General features: G+C 34.4%; 1 protein-coding gene across 5 annotated transcripts in view; it reads left to right on the top strand.

Annotated features, from left to right (window-relative positions):
* ROBO2 (roundabout guidance receptor 2) overlaps window positions 1-18,863 on the top strand; it is a 579,902-nt gene that overhangs the window by 48,575 nt on the left and 512,464 nt on the right. For all 5 annotated transcript variants that reach the window (XM_079922998.1, XM_079922997.1, XM_079922996.1 and 2 more), the window contains exon 2: window positions 10,989-11,315. In XM_079922998.1, the coding sequence (XP_079779124.1) occupies window positions 10,989-11,315 (327 nt within the window). The remainder of the gene's footprint in view (window positions 1-10,988; window positions 11,316-18,863) is intronic.

Raw genomic sequence — 18,863 nt, 5'->3', positions numbered from 1 at the left:
TCTTCACAACGATATTAGGTTGGTACTGCTATGTTTTATAGATATGGAAACCAAAGTGTGGAGAGGGTAGGAAACTTGCCTGATTTCATACTCCTGTCTCACACTTGGACAAGAGCAATTGCAAGTCAGAGTCTTCTTAAAGACAGAAAATCTATATCAGCTGTCAAAGATCTGCTTTGTTATTTCTTAAAAACGTGCATGCAAACAAAATTTTACCCCCAATATCTGAGATGTCATCCTCTATTCCATGTTTTACCTCTATTCCACATAAGGTAATCCCTGGTTTAAGAACCATATTTAAAAAGATAATGGTGTAACGCAATGCGATTTCATATGTTAGGCCAAATTGCAGTTGGATGTCCGTTGGAAATGAACAAGTCTAAAACCAGTCATTGTGTGTATGACTTGGAGACGATGCAGCTAATACATTTGGCTTATGACAGCTATAATTTTGGGGGTAATGACTTAGCCATTATTCTTTAAAGAAAGTTTCTGGATTGTATTAACATTCTCAGTTCTGTTTAAAAAAGCCTTAGTTACTATATAGTAAATGATGTTTGCAATTTTAACTAGGGTTATTGAATCTCAATTTAAATTTATAATAAAACATTTCAGATTAGAGGAAAATATGTCGAGTTTTAGGCAAATTTATCAGAAACTAAATATTTAACAGAGCTTATTAGCACAGGTGTAAAGTATCAGTGCTAGTAGGAATGGTGTTTTCTGACACTGACCCTGGGACCTTTGACTCTGCAGTTACTAAGATTAATGCTACTGCCACAGCATTTTCAGAATATATTGCTTAGGAAGTAGAATAGAAAGCCAAAATGTTATCAGTCCATTAGGAGTTTATGTAAGGAGAATGCCCTTTTCTGGAAACCCATTCATAGTCTCCACCAAATAAATATTGATAGTTTTTAGAAAATTAAACATTATTAAACAATTGAATGAGGTTGGAGATTGTTTCATTGCATCATCTTTTGCAAAGCCAAATGCAATTTTAAAACCACATCAAAATATTATAAATACGACAGTAAGAAGCTAAATTTCAAAGATATCTTCCTGGAATACAGATTGTTTTTGTCACCATAAGGCAAATCTGCATAACCCATGAAAACCTCTGATTTGGTGGCAAATCACTCTTTAAAGAATGACTTCAACCATGGTAAGATGAAGCAAATTGATTTGAAATAGTTTTGGATGAGTGTCCAGGTTAATACGTTGGCTCCGCACTGAATTGTTGGAAAATGAATTTATAAAGTAGGAAATTAATTTTTTATTTCTCAGGAGTAAATCACTACTAAAAACTTACTGGAAACTTAGAGACTGGTGGTTTCGAAATTTCTCTTCAGTTTTATATAGATATTCTCATGTGTTTAACCCCTGTTTTTGATTGCTTTCTGCGACTGGTTTTAACTTGCCCAAACCAGTCCTGCCTTCCGTCTGGATGTGTTCCGTCTGGTGTTCTGTGACCTAGGCCCACCTGCTCACAAGAGGTCAGTGGCTCACTGCACTGGATACAGGCAGCCAGAAAATGAATTACTGTGTTAAGCAATTAAAAACTTATGTAACAAGGGTACTGAATAACATGAGGTGGTGGGGAAACAAAGAGGGAAAATGTGTTCCACTTTCAATATTTTCAGTAATTTCTGCTAAGGATACACTGATAAAGACCTGAAATACAGTTGTGAAATTCAGAGAAAAGTTTTATGAAAGCTGCCTTAGTTACCTTATCCTGAAATAGCAGCTACTCACCCTGAGTAAGGAAGGAAATTTTAATATCTTTGACTAAGATTATATTATAAATAATTGATGGTTTATATTTTAAATAAACAATTTACTTTTAAGATAAGTATCTATGTTTTACCGGTTGGTGTTTGGTTTAAATGATTTGTAGCACCATGTATTTATTGGCAATGTAAGTAAATTTAACAATAAATTTAAGAATAAATTCTTAATTTAGAATTTAAGAATAAATTCTAAGTTACACGAGCTGCTTTTTAAACAAAAGCTTTTAAATCATTGTTAACCTTTGGAGGGTGCTCTAAGAAGGTATTTTGGCAACCACTGCTTTTTGATAGTAGACATAAGACCTATCAAGGGCAAACCTTTCTAATCTCTACTTATATTAAAAATATGAACATTAATCTATAGTGTATATCTTTAAAAATTTGCTCTGTGGTAATAAATTTAACTTGCTCCCTATTATCTTTTCCTATGGCTATGTCCATTATGATGTGACAGCCATAAAAAGTGTATCATGTTATAAAACGATGAACCTGTAGCAACTTACTCTTCTAGTTGCCTCAGTTTGGGGATGAAGAAATGGTACCATGAGGAAGTTTAGGTAACTTGCTTAAGGTTACACACCTAACAAACAATGCCCAAGGAAAAAAGAAGCCAAACCAAAACAAACAAAAAAACCCAATAACTGAAATCTAGTACTTGGGACTTTCTATTTTAGACTTACCCAAAATATGGGTAAGAAGGAGGAGAGACAGAGAAGAAAAAGTTATCCTGGAAATGGACTCCCAGCTAAGGCAAAGTGTTCTAGTCTCAGCTTTGGGGAAAGAAACTTCAATTATTTGCTTCTCTTTTTCTTTCTCCTTCTCAACTCTAAAATGGGGTTTGGGACAAGAGGGTCTTCTCGTAGCTCAGTGTTTTGCCTGTTGGACCTGGAAGACTGTATACATAGGGACAATACTAGATGCCATATTGTACAACTGAAACTTACAGAATTAAGGCTGCCAAGTTTGACAAGAAATGTCTTTAATCTTTGTCATTTTCCTTTCACACCCTTTAGTTTTATGACATTAAAAAGCCAGTTAGCACCAAAATAAGGATTAATCTCCAAAATATACAAATAGCTCATGCAGCTCAATATCAAAAAAAAAAAAATCAAAAATGGGCAGAAGATCTAAATAGATGTGTCTCCAAAGAAGCCATACAGATGGCCAAAAAGCACATGAAAGATGCTCAACATCACTAATTATTACAGAAATGCAAATCAAAACTGCAGTGAGATATCACCTCACACCAGTCAGAATGGCCATCATCAAAAAATCTACAAACAATAAATTCTGGAGATGGTGTGGAGAAAAGGGAACCCTCCTACACTCTTGGTGGGAATGTAAATTGGTATAGCCACTATGGAGAACAGTATGGACGTTCCTTAAAAAACAAAAAATAGAACTACCGTATAACCCAGCGGTCCTACTCCTGGGCATAACCCAGAGTAAACCATAATTCAAAAAGATACATGCACCCCAATGTTCATTGCAACACTACAATAGCCAAGACATAGAGGCAACCTAAATGTTCATCAACAGACGAATAGATAAAGAAGATGCGGTACATAGATATAATGGAATATTACTAAGTCATAAAAAGAAACAAAATTAGGTCATTTGTAGAGATGTGGATAGACCTAGAGATTATCATAGTGAGTGAAGTAAGTCAGACACAGAAATACAAATGTCATATGATATTGCTTATATGTGGAATCTAAAAATAGGGTACAGATGAATTTATTTACAAAACAGAAGTAGAGTCACGGATGTAGAAAACAATCTTATGGTCACTAGGGGATGGGGAGTGGATAAATTGGGAGATTGCGACTGACATATATACACTACTATGTATAAAATAGATAACTAATAAGAGCCTGCTGTATAGCACAGTGAACTCTACTCAGTACTCAGTAATGGCCTACATGGGAAAAGAATCTAAAAAAAAAAGCCATTTAGAATTTTTGTAATAAGTAGTATTTCAGGCCTCAATTTAATTTTGATGTCCTCTCTAATTTAAACTTATTTTTAACACTGCTGTGCTTCCAGAAGAAATGAGAATCTTACAAATGTATTTAGTTCATTGCTAAATTAGATCATCTCCTGAGAGAATTTCAGTAAGGTTCAAATGGATAAAACAGTCTTTTTCTCACCACATCTTATCGCATCATAGGACTCCTAGGAAAAAGAAGTTTCTTGTATCCCTCTTCTATTTCCCCCACTGATAAGGGAAGTACACTGGAACTTAATCATTATGAAGAATTCAAGGATGGAACAGTTCTAAGGACAGACTTGATGGAGTTATTAATTAACTCCATTGCATTACAAATTACATTAGCTCACTAATAAATGTGGACAGCATTAGTAGTGGCACTGAGATATGTTTCTTTCTATGGAGAAATTTTGAATAGGATTTATTCTGGTAAAATGGAAAGCAGTAACGGCTTTAATCCTTTTGAAATCTAGTGTAAAGCAATCAGCATGGTCTAGCTAAAATTTACCATGCAGAAAAAATTAATACAAGAATGACCTCAAAAAGGAGAAACTTGTTAGTGTGATTCGTTTTAAGGGGCAAATTTTGGAAGGAATATATATATATATATATATATATATATATATATATATATATATATATTTTTTTTTTTTTTTTTTTGCGGTACGCGGGCCTCTCACTGTTGTGGCCTCTCCCGTTGCGGAGCACAGGCTCCGGACGTGCAGGCTCAGTGGCCATGGCTCACGGGCCCAGCCGCTCCGCGGCATGTGGGATCTTCCCGGACCCGGGCACGAACCCGCATCCCCTGCATCGGCAGGCGGACTCTCAACCACTGCGCCACCAGGGAAGCCCTGGAAAGAATATTTGTAATAGATTATAGACGGGAAGTATCAGGTACACTGGATGCTTACCACATGTCCTGGTGATCTATATATATGATTTCTTTTAATCATCTAAACCAACTCTTGAGATATTGGTGTTCTGATTTGTACCTGGTAAAAGTGAGGCATAAATATTTGCTGGTCAGTAACCCATTCCTTTATTCCTACCACACCACCTCTTTTTTGTGATGGGTCATCCAGCCTTCACTTTTTCATGTTGCACTAGGTACCTCTCGAACTGGGGGAGGGATAACTTCAGGAAGAATCTCTGGTCACACTCAGATCTGGAGTAATCATAGAATATCTCGCTGGCTTTATTTTACTAAATTTTTTGGAAAATATTTTGTTAAAACAAACATACTTATTATGAACTAGGACACAATGTATATTACATACGTTTTTAAGAAAAAGAAAAACAGACACTGCATAGAAATTTTGCTGGAGGGAAAATTCAGAGAAGTTTGAAATGTGTTGCTTAGCTAGATATGCTATCTAGTATGTGAATGAAAAATAAAGCTTAGTCCAAGGAAATATTATATTCCAACTGAATAAGGAGACAGAAGAAGTTTACTTTCAAATATGTGAAATGAAATCAACAGGTGTTCTCAGTGCGTTATCCTCCTTTATTATATTATGTAATTGAAATCACTTCTGAAAACAGCAGTTCTGTAGCACTCACTGCAAATGAGTGGTTATTGACTAAATAAAACTAAATTTAAATATATTCACAAATTATGATTTTATACTTCACCTCCAATTCTTTAAAGTTTCAAGCACTAATAAACCATTCAATTTGTTTTTTATTAAATATTTTACTAAAATCATTACAAAATCATTGTTTGAGAGTCTCTGAGAAGTGGAAATAATCCATTATGTAAATTTGGGTGCTTAGAACATTATTCAAAGATGCATCTTCATTCAGCTCACTAATTTGGTATTTCTGTGGCATGCTTACATCTAGCCAGATATAAGTGCATGCCCTTCTCCTGGTAGGCATGCTATAACTGCAGCTTCTTAGATCCTTCCACTTGTAACTTCTGATGCATTCTGTTCAATGTGGAACCAAGAATCTTCATTAAAAAAAATATCCCAGGTGATTTTGATGCCGGTACTTTAAGAATCACACTTGGAAAAAACAAGGAAGATGTTTTCTGATTTTATTACGACTAGAGGCATTAAATTGACTTATTTTATTGAAATCAATTTTAGAAGGGGTTTTGTAATTAGTCTCATTGTAGTGTGCATTCTTTACTTAAGCTTCCAGCATTTTCAGAAGCCTAGTACATTATGGATGAAAGGCCTTGAGTTCTAATTCTGCCTCTACTAGCTGTTCAGTTATGGACAAATCACTTGACTGTTTTATAGCTTACTTTCTTGGACAGTAAAAATAAACATTTGGATATTCACCTATAGTACCCTATGACTAATTTACATTGTTTCTTTATAATAGCTAAAGACAGTTGAATAAAATGTTTTAGATTAAACTTGACTATTTTATTGCACAATTCATAATTGAGATATAAAATAATGTCCAGACTTGCTATTAGCTGCAAGCAAAGTTAGAATTGCAGATAGTAATTCTGATACAGTGCTTAGTGCATCTGACCAAATAGAGATCCTGAATATTTCCCATTACATGAGCAAAATATTATTTTCCTGCTGTTGACATATTGTTTCATCTGAAATCTGGAGAAAAAAGTTCTGTGGTCCTATATAAAAAAATAAACAAATAAACTAAAGTTATTAATGGAAATTGATAAACAGGTGCTCTAAAGCAGAATTGGCAGACTTTTTCTGCAGAGGATCAGATTACAGTATTTCAAGCTTTGTGGACAATATACAGTCTCATTCTTCCTTCACCTTCTGCTTCTTTTATTCTTCTTCCTCCTCTTTTTTTAACAACATGCTAAAAATGTTAAACCATCCTTAGCTCAAGGTTATACTAAAACTGTTTAAAGCAGTGTTTCTCAAACTTTAATGCACATATGCATTGCCAGGGAATCTTGTTAAGATGCGGATTCTGATTCTGTAGGTCTGGGGTTGGGCTGGGGACCCTGTATTTCTTATTTGCCCTTGGATATCAAAGCTTTTGAAGTTAAACTGTTTCATGTCTTTTCACGTGATGAACAGCCCCCTCTACTGTTGGGTTTTGAATCCCCAGTGACTTTGGCTGACAACTCAGCTATCTTTTTTGTTTTTGTTTTTTAACCAAATAATGGGGTTGTTTTGATCCTAGTACTTTAGTGGCCCTTCATAATTTTAAAGCCTCAGACCTCTTTGGAAATTTGATGAAATCTGTAGCCCCTCTTGCTACTACTCCCTCCTGTCCACACAAGAATGCCCATTTTTATACACAATTTCAAAGAATTCACGAACCTGTCTAAGGCTTACCCATCTTAAGGGTCACTGCTATAGTTGTGTAATGTCTGAATTTAAGGGAGTTCTAAATTAATTCCCTCACTTTTAATAACATCTTAAAATTTAGATTGCAGCTATGTTTTTGCATATCTCCATATCATTCTATCTATCTGTCTACCTACCTATATGACTATCAATCATCTATCTGACTGGTACAACCTTTTAACTTTATTTTATGCCCTATTGGCCATTGCTGGCCTGATGATTACATTTAAACTGAAAACTATGAATGAGGAAAATAACCTAACTATTGGTCAGAATGAACATGAATTGTTACAATGCCTTGTATTAAATTTGTTCACAGTGCCTTTACTTATGACTTTTAAAAAACTACTTTATTAACATTAATTCATACATACTTTACTCATTTAAAGTGTACAATATAATAGTTTTTATTATTTTCATGGAGTTGTACAACCATCACCATAAATAATTTTAGAATATTTTCATCACCCCCAAAAGATTCTCCAGTCCCCCTTCACCTCTCACCCCCATTACCTACCCTAGACAACTGAAAATCTATTTTTTTGTCTATGAATTTAACTATTCTGGACATTTCTATGTAAGTGGAATCATGTTGTGACTAGCTTCTTTCACTTAGCATAATATTTTCAGTCTTCACTTATGTTATAGTGTGTATCGGTGCTTCATTCGTTTTTATTGCTGAATAATATTCCATTATGTGGATATATAACATTCATTTATGCATTCATCAGTTAATGGACATTTGGGTTCTTTCCATTTAAAAAAATTATTATGAATAATGCTGCTATCAATGTTACAGTTTTTGTGGGGACATAAGATTTCATTCCTCTTGGGTATATACCAGGCAGTGGAATCGCTGGGTCATATGTTAATTCCAAAACTTTTTGAGGAACTCCAGATAGTTTTCCAAAGTGGCTGTACCATTTTACATTCCCACCAGCAATGTATGAGGCTCTCAATTTTTCAACGTCCCAGACAATACTTGTTATTTCACACTTTTTGGATTATTGCCATCCTAGTGGATGAGAAGTATATCTCGTGGTCTTGATTTGCATTGTCCTGATAGCTAATGATGTTGAGAAGCTTTTCATGTGCTTACTGACCTTTTGTCTAACTTTTTTGGATAAATGTCTATTCAAATCCTTGGCCCATTTTTAAATTCAGTTATTTGTACTTTTATTTAGTTGTAAGGGTTCTTTATATGTTCTAGATATAAGTCCTCTATCAGATATATGATTTGCAATTTTTTTCTGATTCTGTGGGTTGTTTTTCCTTTTGTAATGTTTTTTTCAAGAACAAATATATTTCTTGCATGTGATTTTGGTGTCATATTCATGAAGGTTTTGACTAACTCAAGATCATAAAAATATGCTCCTGTAATTTCTTTTAATTGTTTGATAATTTTACCTCTTACATTTAGGTTGTAGATATTCTTTTGAATTTTTTATAACAGCGGAGTAAAACTACTACAAGAATATCCAAATGCAACAGCACTAGGATAATTTACATATGTTATAGTCATAAGTGAGTAAAATTCTCTGAGTGCTATTGGACATGTTAGATTCTAAATCTTATTGCTAAATAGTTTAGATGTTTTGCATCTAATTCTCTTATTAGTCTATTATTTTATATTTTATTTAATAAGTGTTAGTGTATTTCAGGTCCTGTTCAGGCCTTATTCAGGCCAAACTGCCTAATAAGGCAGAGAACTTTTTGATGTAGAAAATAGCACTCTAAAAACATGGACAGTTAACTTGCTTAGTTTTAATAATAGAACAACTTTGGCATTAGGGAGAATGTAGATGATTGCATATGGGAGATTAGAGAAGAGCAAGGAAGGTACCCAAACAAGAGGATTGTGGCTACCGTATGTCTGTTACATGAAAAGTGACATATAACTCTTGGTGCATTTTAGTATCAGTTTCTATGGCTATGTGTCCAGACCTTTACATTTGGGAATATGCTACTGATTTGCAAGCTATGATTAGTTATTCATATTTAAGTACTTGGGATCTCATTTATTACTTTTTAAAGTAATTCTTACTTTTTATATTCTATAAGTTCCTCATTTGTGTTAGGGCCTCAGTACTTACAATATATAACCTTCTTTATTACTGTGATGCAGGTTGTGGTTTTCTGTCCATATTTAAATGCTTTGGGTCTCTTTAGTTCTTTTCTTAAAATTTTGACCTGTGTAGTGTAAATTACTCTTGCTTTAGGTACCTAGCACTTGTAATGTATAAGTTCCTTCTTGCATCTGATGAGCTAACAAATGGTAATCAGCAACCTTTAAAAGTTAATCCTCTTCAGAAAAGGTTCATTCACTACCAAATTAAATTCCCTTTATTAAATTCAAATAGAAATTTTAAATTAATATTGAAAGTTAACTGGAATAACATTGATGAGTAAATATTACTTCTGTTTATTGAACAGAAATGTGCCAATATTGGGTGATTGGTTGGAAAATTGTAAGAGCTTTTAAAAGCTCGTATGTAGATTATCATTATGTCTCCAGACAGAGTTCTCTCAGCCGTCTCCTTTAGAATTATTTGCAGCAGCTGGTAGGACCTTTCCACAAATAATGGCTTCTGACACTTCATAAATTAAAATATTCAAAACAGTACATTATGCAAAATTTTCATCTTAAAATACCAAACAGGTCCTTCTCTTCCTATTTCTTCTAACTTTTAATGGCCCCATTTTCATTGTAGCCACAGGAAAGTTATTGGTACCTGTCACTCTTCCTTACTGTATGGAATACCAAATTCTGTCAAGTGTTTATTTTACTGTATAACTTATATCTTCCTTCTTTTTTCTACCTTAAGTGTTTCAAGGTCAGGTTCTTTTTATTGTTCTCTGGGATATAGAAGTAACTCTCACCTGTCTTTTTTGCCTCCATCACTATCTATGTTTTACTGTACAGACCAAAAGAACCTTTCTAATACACAGATGGTCATATCACTGCTCCCTCAAAATCAGTTAGCCATATGGAATAAAAGTCACACTCCTTAGCGTGGTATTTTAAGCCCTTTTGTCTCCGGCTATAAGACTGCTTTTTACCCTCACCTGCCATGTTAACTTCCTCCCTGATTATGAAATGTTTTATACATATATTGTCATTTCTCTGTCCTTTTGCTCATGCTATTTCTTCATTCTGAATGTCTTTCTCCTTCTGTTGACATATTATTTTCATTCTTTACAACTCAATTTAAATGCTACCTTTTTTGGGGAAGCCTCTCACTGTGCTCTAGTTAGAGTTGACATTACTTTTCCCGATCTTTTCCTGTAATACATTTCTTGGACCTCCGTGCAACACTTATTTCAACATAGTGATTTAACCTGAGTTCCTCAGTCAGACATACCTGGATTCAAATCCTGCCTCTACTGCTTACTTCTTCCACAGTCCTGGACAATATATGTCATTAAACTTCTTCCTCATCTGTTAAATTGAGTTACTATTTGTACATAATGTTCGGGTCTTTTTTTGTGTTGACTCTGATAGCACAGTGCCAGCATGATAAACGTTTTCTATATGTGTATTTTAGGCACTTGGCTTTCTCCCCTAGTACATAGTAAGCACTTTGAAGACAGGAAATTAACCTTACTCATCTTAGTACCCATTGCAACTTACTGGTTCCAAAAGAAAATTTCATGCTTATTTTTATTTGTCCTGACTCATGGAACATGTTAAAACTAACTCATTAGAATTAACATATTAATTTACTACTATATTGTCTTGTTCCAAAAGGGACTTGGAATGACTTACGAGATGCATAAAGAACAAAAGACTGAAACATAAATAAAATAGTAGTAAGTACAGTTTGAATGATTGAATAGTTTAATTTTATCAGTGTGAACCTAAGTGAAACAAAAGCTATAGATAAGGAATGTTAAAGCTTGTCTTCATTCTGTCACATTTTGTAGGATCTCGTCTTCGCCAGGAAGACTTTCCCCCGCGGATTGTGGAGCACCCTTCCGATGTCATTGTCTCTAAGGGAGAGCCCACCACGTTGAACTGCAAGGCCGAGGGCCGGCCAACGCCCACCATTGAGTGGTACAAGGATGGCGAGCGGGTGGAGACTGACAAGGATGATCCCCGGTCCCACAGGATGCTTCTGCCCAGCGGTTCCTTATTCTTCTTGCGCATTGTGCATGGGCGCAGAAGTAAACCTGATGAAGGAAGCTACGTGTGTGTTGCAAGGAACTATCTTGGTGAAGCAGTGAGTCGAAATGCATCTCTGGAAGTGGCATGTAAGTAAACGTAATGAATCTCATAAATGGCATGCGCTTTTACTTTGATTTTTTTTTAATAAGCTTTGATTTGTTCTCATAGATGCTTAATACCTATAGAATACAACAATCGATACTCTCTGCATAATTTTACTTTGCCTTCTGCAAAGAAGGCTTGTCAAAATAATGTATAGCCAAGGTGTTGCAGTAAATTTATTTATATTGAAGCAATGTGGGTATTATGATATTATATTAAAGCAAGGCGGTGATGATGCTGGTCGTATTTAAAATTTGAATTATTAATGAGAGATATAATAAAATATTAAGGTTGGCGATGTTAAAATAAAAAGTTTATGTGTAACATGGGATCAAATATAAGGTATAAATTCATTATTGTACCTATTCCTGTTACTTATTTATATATAACTAATATATTATATATACATGTATATATTTTTTAAATCTAAGTTTTATTGGGCAACTTTAAAAAGAATATACTCTTTAGGTTATATTAACTCTTTTACTTCCAGGTTAAATTCAGGGATCATTACCCTAGGCATGCAGGGGAAAATATACCAACAACAGCAACTATATTTTTTTATCAAAAAATTCATCAGAGAAGAGAACTGATTTCTGTTTAGGGACAAAGTGTGCATATAGAGGAAGGTCTTGCTCAGTTTTGGTAATCAGCAGTACCTAAGGATTTGTCCTGCCCTTGCCACTTAAAAATATATTTATTTATTAATCAGGTAGCCCAAATAGCACTAGTAAATCAAGGCATCAAGGCTTTGCATCTATTTGATCATTGAGTCCATAACTTTGTTTTTCTGGATGGTTTTCCAGAACAAATTTCAAAATATGTTAGATTTGTTTTCTGGTTTATAAGTGAGGATTTGGTGTCATAATTATTTTGGTATTCTCTATTTTGAAGGAATACTTTATCAAGAATTATTTGTGAATAGGATGGCAATAACTGAGCTTAAAAAAAGTTTGTGCTCTTCAACTTTCTGCTTGTACCAGTAGGTGTTCATACGTAAGAGAATTGAAATAGTTCAGGATGCATGAGTCTTTTTTTTATAGCTGGGATGAGAGTGCCGGATAATAGTTCATGGTCTATGTCTGCAATTAACTTTGATACTTATACTCACATGCTATATGGTATCACACTAAATTATAAAACTTGTGTATATGTGTATTGAAATTCTCACAGTGTATCATTACCTTTATACATGAAAACATCTTTTAGTAACAAAATCATACAATTTCTTATTCAGCTATCACAATGAAAGCTTTTGCTTTTACGCATCCAGTCTTTTGATTTATGCTTTTGTACCAAGAAATCTGGAACCCAGTCCATGCTTGAAATATGTAAGTCCAATAGGAAAAAACTACAGGAATCCTAAAACCCAAATTTTTAAATCAATGAGCTTTGAGAAATTTATTATGTGAAGTACTTTGAGATACAAGCATTAGAACTTTTGCTAGCAATGCCATTTTGTGCCAGTTGCTAGGTAATTTCATTTTTATAACTTACTTCAAAAAGCAGTTAGATTAAATGCAGTTTAGTGAGATTTGAAATATATACACAGAACCTCAAGAATACAAATATTGCTGTCCATTTTTATTTTGAAATATCTTATTTCTGGAACATTTCAAACATACTGAAATATTTCAATGTCAATTCGATTGATTGTTTTCCCCACCAGATCCCTTTACAGTAAATATAACATGCATTATTCTTTCTTTTTATAGATAAAATGAAACCCATGATGGTTAGGTGACCAAGACTAAGGCAATAAATTAATGGGGAATTCAAGATCAGACCATGATTGTTCCAATTTTTAGTTTGAGAGAATTGTACCATATTTCGAAAAACGCTCAAATGAAACCAGGCTCATCTTATATAAATAAAAATAAAGAACTTTTAATTAAAAGTTTTTCTTCTATCCACTCAGCAGCAAATAACTTTTTTTATTTTTTAAATTGAGGTATAGTTGTTGTATAATATAAACTTATCTTTATTCTGCTCCTTAGCATTGTTAAAATTGCTCCCAACACACATGTATCTTGTACTTTGATTTAACATAAAGGATTTCTCTCTTTCTTAATTGCATCATTAATAATTAATCAAACTGTTTTAGAGGGAAAATTTTAAACCACAATTTTTTTTCAATGTACTATGACAGTTACATTTTTCTTTATTTTTAAATCAGTGAGCTTTGAGAAATGCTAAAAAAATACTTCTGACCTAGAGAGGAAAACAAGAAGAGTTCTAAATTGGATTTAGCTAGTGAATAAAATTCTTTCTTCTAATGCCCTGTCAACAGTTCATGCCATTTGAGGCAACAGAAGATCAAATAGTATCCATTTATATGTTGCTCATCCCTTTCGCATTAGCTCATCAGTCTTCTCCATTTCCTCATGTGTTTCATAAAATGTGTTAATATGGAAATTTAGGTCAAAGCATTGTGATTTGTCAATCCTATTGGTAACCAAGGTGTATTTTTATAAAATGATAGGAACCGCTGTGGGTCATATAAATGTCTGGCCTTCATATTTTAGGACACTCAACATAATTGCTCAATTATGGCATATCCATTTCTTCATTTGTTAAAGGAAAGAATGGAAACCTAAAAACACTATGTATTTGGAGAGCTGCAGGTAGCTTGATAATGAGGTTGGTGGGCAGTGTAAGTTAGAAAGATAGGCATGTGCTGAATCATAAAATCTAGACTTTTTGTTATGTAAAAGGAGAGTTTTTCCTTTCAATTTTGAAAGAAAATTGAAGATAGGGTTAAAGGAATGATGATTGAAATTGAGCGGAGTTAAGAAGCTGTGAAATCATTCAGAAAAGAGTATATGTTAGATTTTAAACTGAACAAAGCAGTGCGGATTAAAAGAAGGAAATAGTTTGAACCGTATTTAGAAATTATATCACTTTGTGGTTGGTTTGGGGAATAGAGGGTGATTCCCAGATGTTTTTTGGTGGAGTGACTGTGTATATTATGATACCTACCATCCAAAGGGATGGCAGATACAGGAGAAATAACTCTAGTGAGAACAGGAAAGTGAAGTCAGCTTGGTTGTATTGTTTGACATGCCAATGAAATATCAAGGTAAAAATATGCCATATTCCATTAAGGAAAGAGCTTCTGGAATTGAGAAGTCTTTCCCAGATGGAGGTTGAAGCCAGGGGAGTAGATAGACATAGATGTGATTGTCCAGGCAAGCTGTGTATAGGGCTGTGATCACTCCCATTGTTTGGAAAAAATATTTAATGTTGGGCAAAGGAAAGTCTAGTTCAGGAGGCTCAGAGGAGGTATTGGAGTGATAGAACATGGGAAGTGGAGTGACAAGAAAAATAAGGAAATAATTTTAAGAAAGAAAAAGTGGTTGGCAATGCAAATGCTACGTGGTGGTCTAAATAAAAAGTATCTGTGGTCTCTAGGGGTGAAAAGAAAGCACAGCAGCTGAAGAATGAGTTGGTAGTGAGTTGGAGTGGCAAGTGCTGCCTGTTCTTTCAAGAACTCAGGGGCGGTCAAAATCGGTTGCGAATTGATTTAGGTGTATATAGGAATATCTAGGTGGTATGGATAAGTAGCAAACAACCTTGTTATAACTTTTATTGTGAAATAATTATTGATAAAAAATCTGGAATTTTTGACTCTGCTTCATCTTGATTTTCATTTTTAATTTCAACAATCTTGCTTTCTGCTGTCATATGATATGAGCAGTTTTATTGATAACCGTCTGTCTTGACTGATTGTATAGAAGTTAGCCTGTTTTTATCATACTCTATTCATTCTCTTTTTGTTTTATTAAACACAGAGTTCACTTTTATGTAACGGAACAACATAATTGAGGAAAAAACTATTCAGGGCCAGTCCCTGCAGTGGAGATTTGAATCACTTACCACATATTTGCTTTTTTCCCCTCTTGGTTTGGAAAAAAAAGGCAATCCAGAATGTACTTTTTAGATCACTTTAACTCAAGGAAGGTATTTAGGCAAAAAAGTGATTTTTACATATTTAGAAAACAGAATTGCAGGTTCTACAAGTAAGGCACTTGGCACTGAAGAATTTAATACATAGTTGTCCAATGGGACCACCAAGAGAGCTGAGACGTAGCTGGTGCAGATAAGATTTCAGTTTGAACTCCAGGGCTCCCTGTGTTTGGAGCAGAAGGAGCACAGGGGTCCTCACGCAGACTGTGGCTGCCTGTGCTGCAGCCTGAGTCAGTGGCAGTGCCTAGAGATGGCAGCTGTAGCCCCAGGTGGTAAATATATGACAGCAGCTTGATCTATCGACCAGGGTAAGAGGGGGATGTGGCCTAAATGAAAATTCATGAAAAATTGATGAAGTCCCCAGATTATTTTTTCCGTTTCCTTTTCTCTGTACTACGCCAGTGCAGAGAGGGGAGATTAAATGAAGTGATGAACGCTTTAGTGGCAAGGAGGTTGTGGTTCAAAGGTCAAGGGTCACTTAGAAACCGGTCTTTTTTTTCCCCTTTCCTTACTTATAAATCAAAACTAAAACACAAGAACTTTTCAGATTACCTATGATTTAGCTTTGCTTTGAGAAAAATAAAATAAAATGGCTAAATGTTTGAAAGTTGGCTTTTGATGCAACTACAAAAGAGAACAGATGTGGTTCATAATTCAGTTGGGGAACTAGAAATAGATTGAATTCCATGACTGCAGGGTGATTTCTTTTCTTTTCTTCATCCTTTTTTTCCTTTTTGTTTCCACGTATGAAGACCGATGCCTCAAGAAAGTCATTTAGAGAAGGAAAAGGTGTTGCATTATTTATGTCACAGATTGCTAGAACAGCAAAGCTATGGAACACTCTACAGACATAATGATCCTGCTTTAAATCCCAAACTAAATTGATGTTTTATCTGTACAAGGAAGAGAGGTTATAGAAGTAGACTGACTTTAGTAACAGAGGTCACAGGTGGCATTAAAAATGAACACAAGGTGAATTGTTTCATTGATATTTCCAAGTTAATAAATATGTAATTTTTTTTCCTTTTTTTACTTTCGGCTGTAAATGAATGTTATCCAGGCAAAATACCTTTATGCTCCAAAAACACAGAGATAAATTAAATTGCAGAAAAGCCTAAGCCATGGAGAGCTTTTTTAAAAAAATTACTTTATTGAGGTATGGTTCACATATAATTTACCCATTTAAAGTGTATAATTTAATGTTTTTTAGTGTATTCACAGGGTTGTGCAACCAACACCACAATCTAATTTGAACATTTTTGTCACTTATAAAGAAAACTGTATACCCATTAGCAGCCAATTCCCATTCTCCTGGAACCCTTCTGCTACATCCCTAAGCAAACACTAGTCTACTATCTTGTCTCTATATATTTGCCTATTCTAGACATGTCATGTAAATGGAATCATACAATACATGGTCTTTTTTGACTAGCTTCTTTTCCTGAGTATAATGTTTTCAGGGGTAATCTTTGTTGTAGCATGTATCAGTATTTCATTTCTTTACACTGCTGAATAATATTCTATTGTGTGGATATACCACATTTTATCCATTCACTCATATGTTGATGGAAATTTGGGTTGTTTCCATTTTTTGTCTTTTACGAATAATGCTGCTATGAATATTCTTGTACAAGTTTTTGTGTGACATATGGTTTCATTTGGGTATTCTCTTGGGTATATATCTAAGAGTGGAGTTGCTTAGTTATATGGTAACTCAACTTTTTAAGGGACTTATAGGTAACTTTTAGGTGTAGATAAAAATATTTATTAGTGTTATTGAATTAACTGTATCCAACTCCCCTCTTAGTACAAGGCACAGCTAGAAACATTGCCAGTATTTGATAAATATTATTGACTGCTGGCATGTTATACTTCCTTGGGTTATATGTCCATATTTTAAGATAAGATTTAATTAATTAAAAATATAAAATAATTAACTCTGTAAAGCCACTGAATGGTCATGAACTTTCTTTTTCTCTGACCTAGTTATTTAATTCAAGTAGTATGAATTGATGAAATAAATTCTGAAATCACTTCCCCTTATAAAACTTCTTACCAAACCATGTTGACTTTGGCCCCAATTAAGTTGGATAGTCTTGCTTTTTGAACCTTACTTCACTTTCTGCCACATTTTTATTTGTCCTGGAAGAGGACAGTATTCTGGTTTCCCAGGAGATGACATTATCTTTTCTGAGAATAATTGACATAACCTTTCCTGTTCCCAGGTTATTTTTCCTTTCAAAGGTCTTAACATTTGTTTGTTTTTCTTTCATTTACTAGGAAGGTTTAGAATAAGAAATTAATGGTGATTATAATAGAAGTTGATTAAGTAATTCCAGGAGTAGGGAAAAAAAGAGCTGCTATCATGACTCAACTTTCCTAAAACAAACGAATGTATCTATTTAAATGCGTAAGAGGCAACTAGTCAATTGGAACTGATATTCATAGATTTTGACTAAGAAGAATATAAGAGCTACTGGCTTTTTCGTGATTCCTCTGTTTGTATTTCTACAAATTTCAAGAGAGAATGCCGAGAATTTGGGGGGAGAGTATACAGACAACCACTCATACCTTAATGTACTTCGGCCATGTTATGTGCTAAATTGTATCCCCTCCAAATTCATATATTGAAGCTCTAATCCCTAGTACCTCAGAATCTGACTGTGTTGGTAGATTGGGTCTTTAAAGGAGTAAATAAAATACAGTTGTTAGGGTGGGTCCTAATCTATACTAACTGGTGGCCTTATAAGAAGAGGGCATTTGGACACATAGACACCAGAGAGGCACATGCACAGAGGAAAGACCATATGGGGACACAGTGAGAACGTGGCCATCTGCAAGCAAGGGGAGAAACCTCAGAAGAAATTAAAACCGCCAACACCTTAATCATGGATTTTAGCCTCCAGAACTGTGAGAAAATAAATTTCTGCTGTTTAAGCCACACAGACTATGGTATTTTGTGATGGCAACCCTAGCAAATTAATACAGGCCATTTGTCTTACAGCAAGAGTAACCACTGGTAAGAGACCATAAAAAAAAAAAAAAAAAACCATAGTGATTTGAATCAAATATTGTTTGTGCTCTGTGGATTTGTACTGCCCTGCATCCACAATGTTGGCCCGAGGCTGTTTTGAAAGAAATCTGTAAACTCAATTGAAAGTATTATAAACTGTGAATGTATGGGCATAGGGGAATCAATCTAAAACATCTTTAACTAGAAAGAAAAGACAATAGCAAATGTTTTGGTATTTTTTTGGTATTAGAGAACAGTGTTAGAAGGTACATGAGTGTGCACACGCACACATCTGTGTTACTTGGGCTGTTTTGTCTGTGTACCTTTTAATTGTGTAATACTCCATCAGATTCTTTCATATACAGATCTCTCCTTTAATCTTCACAAATGGAGGTGTGAAATTGCTATGCCTGGAGTACATGTTTGAGCTTATGAACTATTTAAATATGTGTAATGCTGTATTTTGATATCAGGTTTCTGTTAACTGTATTAACTGTATTCAACCCCTCTCCCTTTACAAGTCTCAAGTTGCCGTTCACTAAAATTAGCCTGA

This window comes from Stenella coeruleoalba (assembly GCF_951394435.1).
Source record: "Stenella coeruleoalba genome assembly, chromosome: 5".
Lineage (NCBI taxonomy): Eukaryota > Metazoa > Chordata > Mammalia > Artiodactyla > Delphinidae > Stenella > Stenella coeruleoalba.
Note: the sequence above shows the minus strand (reverse complement) of the source record. Positions and strands in the feature narration are given on the sequence as shown.